The sequence below is a fragment of the Centruroides sculpturatus genome, unplaced genomic scaffold (assembly GCF_000671375.1).
Source record: "Centruroides sculpturatus isolate CEXI.00-Female unplaced genomic scaffold, Cexi_2.0 scaffold1826, whole genome shotgun sequence".
Lineage (NCBI taxonomy): Eukaryota > Metazoa > Arthropoda > Arachnida > Scorpiones > Buthidae > Centruroides > Centruroides sculpturatus.
Window position 1 is genome coordinate 35763 of NW_019386075.1, and position 17184 is coordinate 52946.

The window sequence follows — 17184 nt, forward strand, 5'->3', positions numbered from 1 at the left end:
AACGTTCATTAAAATTCATTCTTTTTTTCAACGTTGAGTTAACGCTGACTCAACACACTCAGCACTCAACAGATATGTTGACTGCTACTTTCCAATGAATTGTGGGTAATTGGTAAGACATTTGAATGGAATCCATCTTGCTGAGAATGGAATTATGGGAACTAAGCACTTCGTACTCGAGTTGGAACGTCGTTGATGAAGTCAAATTGTTGACTTCAACATTCAACACTCGTGTTGAAAATTGGAATGTCGCGAATGCCTGAGGGGGAGTGAGTTTCTAGACACGTGTATTAGTCACTCCTTAAATACTAAAATATATCACGATATTTTGTATCGTTCTTATATTCGTTTGTTATAGTATTACTTATAATATATGTTAAGCTTGAACTTCACTAACCTAACACCCTGACAAAAGAAGCTTTACAGGAAATACTTCCACAAATAATTAAAGTAATTTATAATACACCATTTTATAAAATATATTTCTACGAAATTTCAATATAAAACTTTATTTTTTTTCTTCCAAAAATCGCAACGGATCACGTGCCGCATTTCAGTGTACAGAGCTAAATGTCTTTAAGAACAGCTGTTGGTAGCCAATAGTATACACCAGTGTTTCTCAACGGGGACGATATCGCCTCCATGTGGGCGTTTTTCCATTTTCAGGGGGCAATTAGCAACAGTTTATATTTTGGGGGCAAAAAACAATTTTCTGGGCGATAAAGTAAAACATTATATTAAGAATAATTAGATATTTTATTCGTTATATCGTACAATAATTAAATAATAGTCACTATTCTATTCGATGCACTACGAATTTGGCGTTAGCCTTGTTCCTCGGCATCGGAATTTTGTAGTGAAGGGGGCGATACTACGTAACGGTTTTATTGAAGGGGGCGATACTACGTCGAAGGGGCGACGATTCGTTAGAATGTGAGAAACACTGGATTACACGGAAAACAGAACAAATATCATTTAAATTTAATACAGACAATTAAAATAGAGAAATCAGTTTTGACGCACAGTTACAGTGTGGCTACACGCCTGTTTTTCTTTTATTAATATTGTTATTATTATTATTAGTCCGTATAGTTTTAGTTTAATTTAAATTCTAGAATATTCCTTCCTTCCGATTTCTTTGTTCCTTTGTCTCGGATTTCTAAGAACTCGCCTCACCCCTAACCCATCAGGGAGTAGCCTTAGAACAAAAGACGAAAACGGGGCTGGAAGAAAGGAAAACAAAGGGTTTTTAAGCATTCTTAGGCCGGACTCCGAGAGCGAGAAACGTGTGGCAGCAGGCTCAGGAACGGAAAGTTTTGGGAGCGCTGCAGAATGAGGCCGTAAGAAGCGGATCGACAGAAGAATCTGGTCAACGATTATAAGATAAACGCCAAAACGGACCCAAATTGTTCTAAAAGGAAGAACAGCCGAGAACGAAGCCGAGACAAGGAACGGTGGAGAACCAACAGGAAAATTGGGTACCCTCTGTCCTTTAATTCTTCTTATTTCCCCTTTCTATCTTTTCTATCTCTTAGTTTAATTTAGTTTTAAGTTAGTTTAAGTTTACGCGCGCAACTAATTTTGTCGGGAGGTAGTTAGCGAGAAAGAAACTACCGGTCTATTGGTACATCTGATCGCTCGGGATTTTGGAAACGTGTGTAGGTAACAGCGGGAATCCGAACTTATTCTGTATATATATTAATGTTAGCGCGAAATTAAACTTGTTTAATTAGTAAAACGTGTCTGTGTTTTCCTGTCCGCGCTGTACATTTTCACAACAGCATGGCCGCATTTGAACATAAGCTAAAGTTTGGGTCTCTCTTTATGGCCTCAGGTTTTTTAGCATATCATTATTTGGTGTAGGAATAAAGCCTATTATATGTTCTAGATTAGGGCCACAACAAGTCCCTACACGTGTGCATCACTTACTAGATCTCACCTTTACTGAACACGGGATGAAGGGCTAAAAACTAATCAGTAACAAAGAAAAACATAATTGGACAGTCATGCATAATTTTGTTTTATGCATGACTGTCCAAAGTGAGCGCAATTTATTGCGTACGTACATTTCGTGTAAAAAAATTACAACTCGCATAATATATTTTTGTTTTGATCAATAATAAACGTGCAATAAAAGTCACGATGCACGCCGGTAAGTCTGAGTGAGTTGATGGCATTTGATAGTGATGACAATTGTGCTGCTGCTTTGCATCGTTTTGTGCTTAACCCACTTGGGTCGAAGGTAATAACTTTTCTTAAACTATTTTAAAATTCTATTATCAATAATTTAATAACTAAATTAATAAATCAGTGTAATAAGTTGTCGAAGTAAACATAAGATGCTTAAAGACTGCTTTCTTTTGTTGTCCGTTGTAAGAAATGAATGTGTAATCTATTGTTCAACTAATAATTGGCTACTATAGTTGACTGTTGCAGTGTTTGAGTTTCTTATGTGAAGTTTTCAGAATGTCCTCGATGTAATGGTGTAATACGGGAACAGGAACGCAAAGAAAACGCACTGTAAGAGGGAAATAAACGACATATTTAGAACATATTTCAAACCGATATTTTCAAAAGCTATTTCCACCTATTGTGATTAGTACCAAATCGTTTTTGTAAACACGTGGCAAAGTAAATATGGTGTGTTACACGAGAAACACGAACAATTTTAAGCATCCCGGGTGGAACCTCGAAACTTACGAATTCGGTATCAATAGTAACTACTATCGGATGCAATTGTCACGCTTTTATATCGAAGTTTCGAGTATGCAACATAAATTTCTCGTTGTTATTAGTTACCTAAATCGAAAATATGATCGAAAGTAGTTAGGACAAGACACCTGTTCTGTTGTTTTTTTAAAATCATTTATAACGGAGTTCGTAAAATCGAATTATAACATTATTTAATGAGCGCATTTATGCAGGTGTCTCTGGCAGATAGTCTTTCCAACAACCTAACTATGGAAACTTAATTCTCTCATTAATATAAAATTTTACCTGAACGGAACAAAGCCATATCGATTTTTCATTCTGTATATTTCTAGAATTTATTTTCTCAGTGTATAATTTAGTTATCATTCGATTTTAATTAACTGTGAAGTTATAAGGTCATATCGATTAGGTTCGAGCGGTGATTATTAATTGATGTCGTGTCGAGGTGATGAGAACAATTACACGTGAGCTATTGTATCATTATCATGCAAATAACTGTTCTATAACTTATTATTTTTTTAAACAAATTATAATTGTAGCATTGTTAATTGCGGTTGTATTACACTTGCGTATTATTTGTCGAAACAATAATTCTTCAGTTTAGATACTATCAGTCGATACTCGCATGTTGCGCCTAATACGTTGCGTGTTACTTTAAATGTAGTTCAAATCAATATAGTGTACAAAAACTCGAGTTAAATTATAAAAAATTATAGTCTATAAAATGTATCGCAACTTAAATGGGATTTGTACCAATGTCGATAAAAGCTCTAACACTCTATTTATTCGTATTAATAAATACTTCAATTAGTGTTCAAAAATGTGAGGCCTTGACAGTAAAGAAAAACATGAGATAGGAACTATACTAATTTATAAAAGGAATAAGGAATCGCTGTTGTTTTATGAACAGGACAAGTTTTATGCGCATGCTTTCCGGGCCAGTGATCAAGGTTTTCATAAAAAGAAAACAATAAAAATAAAACTAGAAAAATGAGAAACGAAAGAAGTAAGGAATGATAAAGAAGGCTACATTTATAGTAGAATTTTTACAAGACCCGCCACAGAAATCTGTTTTTGCCTTTAGTCTGTTACTGTCATTAATTTCAATATCCAAGTTTCTGTTCCACATAACAGATAATTGTAATGACACTATAAAAGCAGTGCGAAATATTTCTTTATCACGGAACCTCATATGGTAGCTTTTAAGGATAATTGTAATAAATGCAGGAATTTTCTATTTATTTTTGTAAAAGTAATTAAACATGAGTATGAATGAGGCTTATTCACAATGGGGTCTGCCTCATCGGTAAAACAACATAAATATGTTGCTGTCTGGCATTAAACTAATAAATTAGATCGATTGGAATAGAATAATAGTTATGTGTTGTTCTTAGCTCTATAAATATACAAAATTAAAATGGCTAATTAATATTATTTTCATTTTAGTGTCGAACTGGATAGCAGTTGGATGAATATCATACCTACTGATTATGATAATTACGCGCCTCCACTTGTTGATGGTAAGAAAATATTTATAATTATCATCTTTTAATTGGTACAAACACCGAACAGATGTTAAAACCGAGTTTTTACACTTGTTGCAAGAGAGAAATTTTAATGCTCCAAGAGGGTAGCCCACCCTAGATAAGAAGGTATCACGACATATTACAGATTGTACCGCCCTACATATCCGGGATGTGTCAGGACTTGTCTCTGCGACATATCAGGCTTGTTTCTTAATAATTGCACGATAATATAAAACATCAAAGTTATAAGCATAAATCGGAACCATTAAGATGTCTCCACCAATGGTCAAGCTGGCCTAGTCATAGGTTCTTTCTTGAACAGCGAGCTGCCACGTGGATTTTTCCGGATTTTTTTTCACATAGCGCACATAAAGATACCGATCAGTTTCTGATAGAAATTACTCACAAGAAGCACTTCTTTTAGCAGATTGCCCATATGTTGCGTTGACTTGTTCCATCAAACCCAAACAAACTATTAAGTATTACTGACGTGCAACTTGCTTCATAATAATCGGTATGATTGTATATAATGATTTATAATACCAAGCTTTTTAAATAGTTTTTCGCTTTTTTAAACGATAGGAATTTTATGATTGCTATGTTTACTTCTATCAGCTTGAAAGGTATTATCAGATATTGATTAAATACAAGTGGAACACTAAATGATACCATTGCGTGACGAAATGTCACAATTTAGTGTATTACTATGATATTATTGAAATAAAAGTTTAAACATGACTTACAATATAATATTTAAACTTACAAATTGCATATAATAAGGTCATTCAACATTGAAGATGGAAAATCTATTATGTGGAGTTCGACCGGAAATTGAGGGGGTAGGAGTGATGTAACAAATACTACATATGCTAATACACGAAACACCTCAACATCAAAGACATGCAATGTGAATAGCTGCTGCCCTGCCAAATAACGACGTGCAATAGAGTAGAGGTTTTTATCTAATCAACATGCTAATATTATACTTACTTGTTAGTATATTAATCTATGATACATCTTTAGGTGACAATTAATCGATGGAACCTAATATCAAACATCGAAACTTTTTATACACTAATAAATTGCCAAAATTGGCATTTCGTGTATTAGAATATATAGTATTTGGATATAGCTGGTATCTTTTCCACTTGAAAATCCATCGGGATGAATGATTTGATGGGATATGGCAACGTAATACATGGGCGGTCTGCGAAAAGGGGTCTCTCTCGATAGGACTTTGTATTTAGGTGTTAGACACGCCACGAAAACCTGGAGAAACTTCATATTGTCAGCCCATAGTTAAGGAGCGAACCCGCGACCAACCGCGTGTTGAGTGGCTACTACTGTGTTCGGCGTACTACTGTGACGGAGCCGATGAGACTCCATCACAGTAGTACGCCGAAGATAATTTTAAGGCCCACGTAATATAATTCAATTTGTAATGAATTTCAGATAATTTTTATTATCATTTTTGTGAATTGTACGCCAATTTATAAATGATATTAACATAATTTAAATTAATGTATTTACTTTAAGGTAAACCTGTTACTATTTATATCAATTTGGAAATCATGGATGTGGATGAAATACGAGAGCAGACAATGGTAAATGTCACGTCATTGCTGTTGTGTCCTAGCATTAATATTAGCATATAGATAAAAATGTATATAAATATTTCTTAATTTTCAGGACTTTCGTATGTTCTTCTATTTGAATGCGTATTGGACAGATCCTAGATTGAAACTCGAAGTTCTTAATTTAACACTGTCAAAGATACTTCCTCCTTCCGCAGATGACACTCTGTGGGTTCCGGATTTGATGTTTGACAACACTAAATGGGGTCATCTTTTCCAATATTCCATTCCGAATACTTTCATTTTAATAACAAAGGATCTTATNCGAGTCTGAGAGTGACTGAGTTTGAGCCTTGCAGTCTGCCTGAATAAGGCCTAGATTCAAGCTATAAATTGAAAAATAAAAATTTAATTTAGATTTGTAAATAAAATAAATTTAATTTTAATCAAAGTAATTTAATGTGCATAAAAGTGAAAGAGAATTATGATAAATCGAAAGCTTAATGTCACCAGAAGGTCTAAAAGGTAGGATGCATAGCCACAAGATCTATGATTGTTATCCATTGTTTAGTCAGATCGCATAAATTGTGCAACAATACAGAAGTAAATCGGAAAACTCGTAAGCTATGACATAAAATGCGTGTTTATATAAAATATCGCCAGAATGTTGAAACGTCTGATAAAAACTACTATAACGATCGCGAGCTGTATAGAAAAATCCAGCAAATTGTTCCCCCAGAAACATACCAACTTTTAAACACAGAAAAACTCCTAGAAATTTTTCTGCATTTCACCACGTTTCCAGATTTCCGAGTACAAAAATGTAAAAATAATGGGTGTGACTTTTTAATCGATCGCAATATTTTTCCTGTGTTATAAGAGACGAAAAAGGAAAAGAAATTTTCTAGGATTGTTTGAAGTCATGAGAAAATCTCTACAGCAAATATGTGTTTATGTGCGTGTGTAAGTGTATGGATATGCGAAAAATAGAAATTTTAAAAATGATTGTTGGTTTTAATTCTATGATCCTTTTCACGATATCTGTCAAAACTATGCATTTAAAATACTATTTGTGCAATTGAATAATTAAGTATATTCCATTTCTTTGTTTCAATTCATATTGTATAAAACTTTTTTAACACGGAATGTATTTTTGTGTGCAATACATGAAAACGTTGCAGAAATAATCAATGGATTCTCAACCTCATATAATTTTCGAATCTGATTGATACGTTTAGCGCCATCTGTTAGCATAATAATGTATATTACTTATTGATCGATTTCTGTTAGCTTACGTGTTTTCTAACAGAAGAGACTATTAGAATAAATGACCTCAGGCTTTGATAAAATAAGTTATATAAAGATTGGCCACAAATATTTTTAAAAAAATATAAAGAAAACCATATATTATCCGAGCAGTCCGATTCCTTTATTTGCTATTGAAGCTAAATAATTACAAAGTATTTATTATAGAAAGCAATATATTTTAGTCTATTAAAAGTGTAATATTTGTGTGTTAGTCATACATTTTTCGAGATTAACACATAAACATTAATGCTGCCCTGAACAATAGGAATCCATTTTATTGTACAAGTGTGAAGATACTTTCAACTTCATACCTGAATTTACTTTGATAGATTTCAGTTGAAGATATGAGAAAGTCAACTATTGTTTTATAAATATAAAACAATTAAGCTTACTTATACTAAATTTTCTGTATCATATTCTGTTATTGTTATGAATTTAATTCAGTTGTATATTTTCATTTCGAATTTATATATTTATACTTATCAAGTCAACAAATTTAATATTTTCTCGCAGTAAAATATTATGTAGTTGAATAAGTACAATAATATATTTATAGTACTTATATAAAACTTTACTTGGAAATTCCATATTTGTGTTCTATACTAATGGTATTCCCTGTCTATTATTCAATTTTTTAGTAAAAAATACTGCGGAAAAGGTACGCCTGGAATGGTGTGATGTTGATGATAGTCCATGTAAGTACTTAGGACCAAGTATTGCACTAATGGAAGACATTCAACCATTGAAACACGAGATGAAGTTACCCAAACCTCGTAGCAAAATCGAAGTTTGGACGACTGGAAAGTTTTGTTACAAATTACTTATAAAACTTTCCAGTTATTATTATTAGTTTTATTAAAATAATTCTTTTTGTTTTACAGGTAATTACAGTTATCTGTATGCGAAATTTACTTTTATTCGGCGATTAACTGGTAGTATACTCAACGTTTATTTGCCAAGTACTGTAGTAGTAACCCTGTCCTGGCTATCATTCTGGTTAGATGTGAATGCAGTTCCCGCTCGTGTTACGCTCGGTGTTACCTCACTTCTTACCATCATCACTCAAATGCTGCAGTCTAGATCGTACACTCCGCCAGTGGACTATATAAAAGCTGTGGATATTTGGTTGTTCGCTTGTATGTTTTTCGTCACAGCTTCGTTGATAGAATACGCATTTGCTCACAACTCTATGGAATTTAAAGAAAAAGTAAGTTCAAATGTATTGATTGTTTTCGAAGTATATCAAAATGATTATGGAATTGGGCACAAATTACTGACAGTAGTGTAGAAATTCCAGACTAATGTATGTCCTCATTGTGCCCTACTATTAATGAGGTAAAATAATAATGCCTGTGCTATTTGTCGCGATCTTACTAGTTTGGTAAATTGTAGATTTCAAATTCATATTTAAACTGCAAAGTGCTTTAGAANTTTTCAATTTTATAAATATTTAAGTTTTATGAATTTATTAATTTAAAAAATAAAATAAAATATATTACATAGCGAAACTTCTTAATATAATTTTACTAAGCGTTATTTGCGAAGCGATAAGACGGGCGACGCGAAGAGAGACTTCCATTTAAGTACAGAGACTATAGCTTAATTAAATATATCTTTAAATAATATTGTATGAATTCATTGAAGTTAAATTTAATTAATAAATGCTAAATGATAGTACTAATTACGTTCATTTCTTAAAAAAAGATCGGCTTTTACGCTAGACACGACGATGCTCGGCGGCGCAAGGGAGCGCAGCAACGCGACGTCGCATTAAATAGCGCCCTCTGCTGAAAAAGTTCAATAACTTCATTAAAATAAATTTAATTTTAAAAAACTAAATGTTTAGTGCATAAAAGTGAAAGAGAATTATGATAAATCGAAAGCTTAATGTCACCAGAAGGTCTAAAAGGTAGGATGCATAGCCACAAGATCTATGATTGTTATCCATTGTTTAGTCAGATCGCATAAATTGTGCAACAATACAGAAGTAAATCGGAAAACTCGTAAGCTATGACATAAAATGCGTGTTTATATAAAATATCGCCAGAATGTTGAAACGTCTGATAAAAACTACTATAACGATCGCGAGCTGTATAGAAAAATCCAGCAAATTGTTCCCCCAGAAACATACCAACTTTTAAACACAGAAAAACTCCTAGAAATTTTTCTGCATTTCACCACGTTTCCAGATTTCCGAGTACAAAAATGTAAAAATAATGGGTGTGACTTTTTAATCGATCGCAATATTTTTCCTGTGTTATAAGAGACGAAAAAGGAAAAGAAATTTTCTAGGATTGTTTGAAGTCATGAGAAAATCTCTACAGCAAATATGTGTTTATGTGCGTGTGTAAGTGTATGGATATGCGAAAAATAGAAATTTTAAAAATGATTGTTGGTTTTAATTCTATGATCCTTTTCACGATATCTGTCAAAACTATGCATTTAAAATACTATTTGTGCAATTGAATAATTAAGTATATTCCATTTCTTTGTTTCAATTCATATTGTATAAAACTTTTTTAACACGGAATGTATTTTTGTGTGCAATACATGAAAACGTTGCAGAAATAATCAATGGATTCTCAACCTCATATAATTTTCGAATCTGATTGATACGTTTAGCGCCATCTGTTAGCATAATAATGTATATTACTTATTGATCGATTTCTGTTAGCTTACGTGTTTTCTAACAGAAGAGACTATTAGAATAAATGACCTCAGGCTTTGATATGAAGATAAATAAATAAATATATAAAAATATAAAGACAAGGCATGAAAATAATCCCTACAGCTTTATGCACAAAAGCTCTCAAAAATTTATCTTTAAGTTGGCTACAGTATAAAGCATAAACTCTTCCAAATAATACAATGCATAAATCTTAAAAAATATATAGAAGACCTACTTTGTCACACGCAGACTTACAGAAATGTTTTTATTTTATCACTAACAAAGAAAAACGAAAAAAATAAAGTAATCTTATAAGGTGGAATGAATTGCTTACAAGAATGCATAATAGAGAGGTTGAAAAGGCAATTATTCCTCTTAGCTGTCATGGAATAGTTTTAAAGACAGCATCTCCAGACGATTGTCTTGGAAACAATATAGATTAGAATTTGTTAAAAGTTAAATTTTTTGCCCAATATATTAATAGTATTTATTTACACTAAAGTAAAAAGCAAACGATTACATTTAATAACTTTGAATGATTAAAACTCACTTTGCATAATTTACACAATTACAGGATCAAACACTAATTTCTTTTGCACTAATCGGTCAGCAAAAGAGTTGCAGAGAAGCCGAACTTTGACTTACATTTTTTAATTTCTGAAATATTCTAGCAATGTCTAGAAACATGTTTATAAACCTGGTTCTAGTAGCTTTTAGTAGCGACGCGTAATACACGAGATAGTTCTAGGCTTTTTAGCTCATTAACTTGTAGTATAAAAGGCCTGACTTACCAAAAGACAAATTAACGGATATAGCAGTTAAAAAGTGACCTGTTTAACGAAATTAATATTTTTTTCCTGCCATCTGCAAAACATTGGCAATTATAGACAATTCTAAGCACTATTCAATGCACTTCATATTCTTTAGTATGCTTTGAAGTCTGTAGAGAATTCTCATGATTCTCCAGGGAACGTCAAGGCTCGGTTTGTGACCTGCTTATGTCCCATAGATGATAGTGCTAAATGTGTCAGTATTGGAGGACTGGTATCATCGGGAATACTTGCTGTAAACACACGCCAATTGTATCAATGCTTTAGGGTTGCTGCAAATTGTGTAGTGTCATTTTTAGTCTGTAGTTATATACTGGCACGTAATGTTTTGTATCATCGATTGCACTCATCTTACCGAAAATGCACGCTGTAATTAGTACCTTGTACAGCTGTAATTTGTAACTAATTACGATGCGTGTCAGGTTATGATGTCAAACTACTCCTTTTCTTCACTACTCTCATACCCATTCCATTTCCCTCCCCTATCCCATCCGTTCATCACCTACCCATACCCTACCTTCCCTCTTCTATTTTTTAACTCACTGGCTAAAAAATCCCATAGGACAGCCAAATAACTTTATTTTTAGTAGTAGTTTGCTTCAAAGAGTGAAGACCTGGCTTAGGAGCACTCTGGGAGAGGAAAGACCGACTGGCTTAGAGCGTACTATAAGCGTGCATCAAAATTTTATGAAAGAACACCCTGACATGGAGAAAAGAAAGTTATGAAAAATTTTCGGTAAATCCAAAAAGATTATCGTTAACATAAAATTCTAATTCACTTCACTACATGGTAGGTAGTAGTTCCTTATACAAAGTGATAGCATGTAGCATTATTATGTTAATGAATAATAAGAACAATTTTTCAATAGCTTTGACTTTTATTTTGTAAGAAATTGACATGTTTCACTCTCTGTTGCGGCTTTTCCGAAACTAATATGAGTTGCCTTACTCTAGTTCAGATTTTCGGTACGCACTTGGGCCCTGACAAAATGATGTACCTTCTTTGCGTAAAGTTGCTATATTTTAATCTTTTCGTAACTAATATAAATTATATAATTTAGAATAAACTTTTAGATCTTAATTTTTTAATTCATGTACGGAACTCAAAAAATATGTAACCTGGATATATTAGTTATTCAATCGTATTAGATGAAGTTGTTACAAAAAAAATTTAAATAAGCTGTCCAACAATGTAAAAAAGTAACATATCACGGAAACTCACTTTTGGGCCACTCTAAATGCATATTAATTTAGAATATATAAATTAATTTTGTTAAAAATTATTTTCAGCGTAATTCCCCGCCTCCAGTTAAGAAAAATGAAAAATGGGCAGAAAACCGTAAAAATTCTAAAGAGAAAATTGAAAAAGTGAAAGGAAAACGTTGTGGTATTTGGAAAATTTTCAAGATGCAAACCACCCTAAATGCTCCTGATTATTACTCTCGAATCTTATTTCCGACGGCTTTTTTATTCCTTTCTTCCTATTATTGGTGGCATTATTTAAGTTTCCGCAGAAAAATATTAAACGATTGAAATCGTAGTTTTCATTGACGTATCAGTAACGATTTCAAACTGTTCTAATAATTTATGATTCTTGAATTGCCATTCTTTATAATAATCCTTGTATAATTAAGTACAGATCTTAAGAGAAATGTTTTCCACGAGTCACCTCCCAACTATTCAAATGATATGTTCGTGCAATTTCTAGCGGATTATTCAATTTTTTCACGCATCTTGCAAGATCACGTGGATCATAGCCTAACATGTCTGTGATTCTAGACTTTAAATGAGTAAATGATGTTCATAAATGAGATCCTTTAAGTGATCCCAATTTCCAGCATTGTGAGATTGAAACAACACGCAGACCATTATGCAAATCCAAGTTATTCAGAAAACTGTACCTGGAAATATGTCTTCATGTGATGAGTAGCGTATTTCTCTTGTGTCGACATTGTCTTGAAATAGAAAATCTCATTGCATTACAATTTACCCATGGTGCATGACTTTATGAATACTTTGTAGAAATTTTATATTGATAAAAGCGAGGAAAAAAAGATGAATTTATAATTTGGAAGAAACCGAGTTTGAATTCCTTTCGAATCTTAATCTTTATGGCAAGTTCGGCCATTAACCATTATCGATCTCATTTCCATTCATACCTGCCAACTTCATAAAAAAATTGTGATCAAATTGCACTGGTATCTCGCATAAACAAAGTAAAACAATGAAAATTAGGATGAAAATGATGTATATGGGCTTATAAATACAGCTTTAAATTTGAACTTGTCTCTCAAATGTAAATAGTTTGCATTAGGATTGTAATTATACTCGTAACTTATATGATACTAGTTATTGTTATGAATCAATGTAATAGTACTAAGATATTATTCTTTTCCTAATTTGTCATTAGAATTTGATGTAAAAATTATTTTTTATTAAAATATGTATAATTTGAAATAATGTGTATAGTAATTTTTGTTAACAAAATTGTATTAAAAGAGGAAGAAACATGAAAATTAATCTTTGTTACATAAGTCAACAATAAATAAAGTTGAAGTTGATATTTCTACTCTTTATCTACTGTTTAATATAATTTTATAAGTATACTTATTTAACACTTTATAAAAATAATTAAACTTAGTTTTTATGCACAAGGAAGTTCCTAAATGAAGGAAGTTATTTTTTCTTGCAAATACCTTTGAAGTTTTACCTTATATAATATGTAAAGTTTGAGAGAATGGTTTTCTTCTTTTTTTGTCTGATTTAAATTTATAAAAATGTTTCATCTGAGCTCCTGTTTACAGTTTGTGTAATGTAAAAGTGCTTGCGAGTATATAAAACAGAATATATTTTTATTTTAAAAAATATCTTCAAATTCTTTCTCTAATTTTGTATTTTAAAGCTAAATAAATTTATCCTCATACTTTATTATACATAGCTTTTTATTTTGAAACCTATTTAAAGTCTTTAATTATATATATCTTTGGATATCAAGTATTAACAATTCGGTACTGAACACCAAACAATTTAAAAAATATATATTATTATATATAACAAAAAATTCAACTAACTGAGATTGAAAGAAACAAACAATCAGATTCCCTCTTGAAACACCTACATACTAAAAGAGTCCTAACATGGCAACTGCTGCGATGCATCATGGTATTGTGTTTTAACCTTATATTTATAGACCTTGCCTATTTAGGTGTTCAGTAGCGCCATCTGTCAGCACTGTGTAATGCTATAATACTAGTTTTAAACAGTTTGAATAGATCGCGTACAATGTTTATTTTCATTGGCACAAGAGGCAAATAGGATAAACTACGCTACACAGCTGTATAAATGTAAGTAAATATGGTAGGAAAAAATAAAAGTAAGAGAGTTAAAAATTATAACTCAAAGTGTATCAAACCTATACTACTAATGTCTTCCAGACTAATTTTGTACTTGGCCTATATGTATATACGAATATGTTTGCAGTACTGCATAAAGAGGAGCCAGAAATGCTGAATACAGAAGTATCGAATTTAAAACGTTATATAATTCTATTTGCAGTGCGTTTAATTTAACAAAAACAACACGTAATTCCATAAAATATGTATCGACAAAATACATCATTAGTAAAACTTCCATTAAAACAGTTACAAAAATAACTTTTTGAAATATTGATTTGTATACAAATTTTACTGCTTTAATTAAAATCAATGACGATTGTTCTAAAAACCTTGGTGAATACATGCGGCTCTACACGAATGTCACATCATTCTTACCTGCTGTAATAATTAGTAATGCAGTAAAATCCTCACTCCTTACTTAGAGCTTAAACAAAAATGAATATTTTTCAACTTTACTTTATTCTAAAATTAAGTAAATTGTGTTTAAGGTAAGTACTTAATTCAATTATTATATCACTTATATTCTAAAATCTAAATTAATGTATAAAGAACTAGAATTTGCTCCTTCGTGTTGATAAATTACTAATAAAAAATTCATTTTAAATTAATTTAAATCTTTTGAAGAATTAAAACTGCATATACGAGTTTATTGAAAGTAATTTCAAAATAGAATAAAAATTTATTATCCATTCATGTCTATTCTCTTAAACACACAAACAATTGTTACTTTGCACATTGAACAAAGAAATTGAAACGAATTCTTAACTTTTATTACTAATTTCAGTTTCAGAGAGTTTTATTTTTGGTTTGGTTCTACAGTAGCTGAGTTAATAACACAACTGAATACGGATCGAAGGTTCGAGTCTGGCCTTTTTGTTTAACAGCTTGAATTGGTTTGGTTTGATTTATTTGATTACGGCAACGGGACACACGTGGTCGATCTTCCGAGAGTATGCCTCCCGGAGAATTTTAATGGAAAACCTGCCTCTATTTTGGTTGGTGTTACTAATGTAAAGAAAACCATAAAAACTTCTTGTGGCCAGTCTGTTGGCAAGGCTCGAACTCTTGAACAACCATCACTGTCGTTCGGTAATTTCATCCACTTGGAGGTTTGTGAATGTTTTTGTCAAACACTAAATAGGAACCAGTTTACAATTGAAGGCTAACTGGGTAGCACTTTTGCAGATTCTTTTGTTGTGCAACCTTATCCCATAAATTCAATTCTTTCTGTGGGCAAAACCATCTCATACATTTAATTCACAACAAATGGGAGATTTGCCAATGAAGATCACTTCTAAAGTACCTTTTTTTGGCAGTTTGCCTATGTATTGCGTAGCCATATCTCATCAACAAATTCAAATTATAATGTTCATAAAATTGCTTCTCTATTTATTCATGTTATAAATGAACATTTTTAAAATTTTTTATAAATTAATTCTAAAAATGAAAATGTAGAAAATCTTTATTAATTCTGTTTATAAAAATTAAAAGTGTGTTTTGTTAAGTTGTAGCAATGCAACACTTGGGCAATCTGCTTAGGTGTATGACTTCAGGGAGTTCTTTTTAAGGGTAATCGGCACCTTTTCAGGCATTACACATGTGGATAACAAGCGCAAACCCAAGTCCCAAACTCCCAGTGTTCAGGGAATGTAGTTGCTTGGCCACTGCTGGGCCAAAAATTGAAAGAAATTTCAATTGTATTTTTATTTTCAGCGTAGAATTTGATAGGATCTGGCGCTATGTAATACCCAATGATTATGATAAATATGATCCTCCTCGTGTTGAAGGTAAGAATGTTGTTATGTAATAAATATCTTTGAAAATAATTTAATTATACAAATTTCTTTTCTGATTTTAATCAGGAAAACCTGTTACTGTTTACTTAAATATCGAGATATTTGACATCGATGATATAACAGAAACAACAATGGTAAAAGATGAGCAATACCTTTAACGTACGAAAATTCTATACATTTGTGAAAAAATCTCATGCTATATCTTTCAGGATTTCCGAATGCACATGTTTCTAACAGAACGATGGAAGGATCCCAGATTGAGACTTGAAATGTTGAACATAACAAATTGTAAAGTACTTCTTTCAAAAGCTGCAAAATCTATCTGGACACCAGATTTGGTTTTTGACAATAGCAAATGGGGGCAACTTTTCCAGTTTTCAATTCCGAATACAGCAATCACGATATATCAAGACAATACTATTAGAAAGTTATCTAGGTATGATTTTTCAATCTTAATCTCAGTGAAGTTATTGTGATTATTACTTTTTTAAATCCATCTATATGTATTTTGAATAGAGTCAATATATTTCACGAGGAACTGTTCTAAATTTTCGCAATAAATTTTAACGAATTAACAGTTAATAGATAAAGTGAGCCCTCAGACATGCCGTAATGTTCTTGTATTCTAATTCAATGATAGGTTCCACAAATATTGGATATCAAAATTCTGAAATTTCCCTATTATTTTGTATAGGAAACACTTTGGAACAATTCAGTATCACGATCATCAGTGTATCATGTGAATATGCTATGCTGGTATAAGGTCCGCAAGAAAAATTTTTACTTTATCTCGCGGATATAGGAAGGTTTTTTCGCTAATAAACTTAGAGAATAATAATCATATTACAGCGAAACCTCTGAACTAGGGTTTCTCAAACGGGATTCCGGGATCCCGGTTGTTTTTTTAACCCGGGAAATATCCCAGGAAATTTTTCTTATCCCGGGAAATCCCGCAAATTTCTTAAAATTTCACTTTTTTTCTTATTTTGTGTTAAGGTTGAGGAATTTTGCAAATAGAAAGCAAAATTAATTCATTCACTGTCAAAATACATTTGTATTTATTAATTTTAAACCTACCTATTAGTTTTTTTTTTTAAATTTTTGCTCGTTTTAGCGTGTCACAAATGGTCAATAATCAATATATAGCTTATTTGTGGCAGGACTATAAAAATTCTTTACTTGTCGGAACCTGTAATATCTGGAATAATTGTGCTTACGCTGTCTTGAGTTTTAACCATGCCCAGTAGCTTCAATAAATGCCTGACGCCAGATTGTGCAAATTGGGCAAGGATACAAACGAGTACAAAGTCTGCAAGTATGAAGTTTTTCTTCATAAACCTGATTATTAAAGCCAAATGAATTGCCGAATTATCGA

At 31.9% G+C, this 17184-nt stretch overlaps 2 protein-coding genes across 2 annotated transcripts in view; both read left to right on the plus strand.

The window, feature by feature from the left end:
- Positions 1 to 2412: 2412 nt before the first annotated feature.
- LOC111613438 (glycine receptor subunit alpha-1-like) lies at positions 2413 to 12882 on the plus strand. Its single transcript, XM_023354796.1, has 7 exons — positions 2413 to 2520; positions 4159 to 4232; positions 5775 to 5842; positions 5928 to 6078; positions 7759 to 7929; positions 8002 to 8327; positions 11909 to 12882. Exons 2-7 carry the CDS (start codon positions 4181 to 4183, stop codon positions 12149 to 12151), a joined length of 1011 nt encoding a protein of 336 aa, XP_023210564.1. The 5' UTR covers positions 2413 to 2520; positions 4159 to 4180; the 3' UTR covers positions 12152 to 12882.
- Positions 12883 to 13755: 873 nt separating this feature from the next.
- LOC111613439 (glycine receptor subunit alpha-4-like) overlaps positions 13756 to 17184 on the plus strand; it is a 5344-nt gene continuing 1915 nt past the window's right edge. Inside the window, exons 1-5 of the mRNA XM_023354797.1 lie at positions 13756 to 13780; positions 15602 to 15662; positions 15727 to 15800; positions 15876 to 15943; positions 16019 to 16147. Of these exons, the coding sequence (XP_023210565.1) occupies positions 13756 to 13780; positions 15602 to 15662; positions 15727 to 15800; positions 15876 to 15943; positions 16019 to 16147 (357 nt within the window). The remainder of the gene's footprint in view (positions 13781 to 15601; positions 15663 to 15726; positions 15801 to 15875; positions 15944 to 16018; positions 16148 to 17184) is intronic.

Bases quoted from the DNA above. Each gene is read 5' to 3' on its own strand.
- LOC111613438 (XM_023354796.1), top strand. From the start codon at position 4,181: ATGAATATCATACCTACTGATTATGATAATTACGCGCCTCCACTTGTT. The intron at 6,079-7,758 runs GTCATCTTTTCC...TCAATTTTTTAG, and splicing joins GTTTGACAACACTAAATGGG to TAAAAAATACTGCGGAAAAG. The intron at 8,328-11,908 runs GTAAGTTCAAAT...AATTATTTTCAG, and splicing joins CTATGGAATTTAAAGAAAAA to CGTAATTCCCCGCCTCCAGT.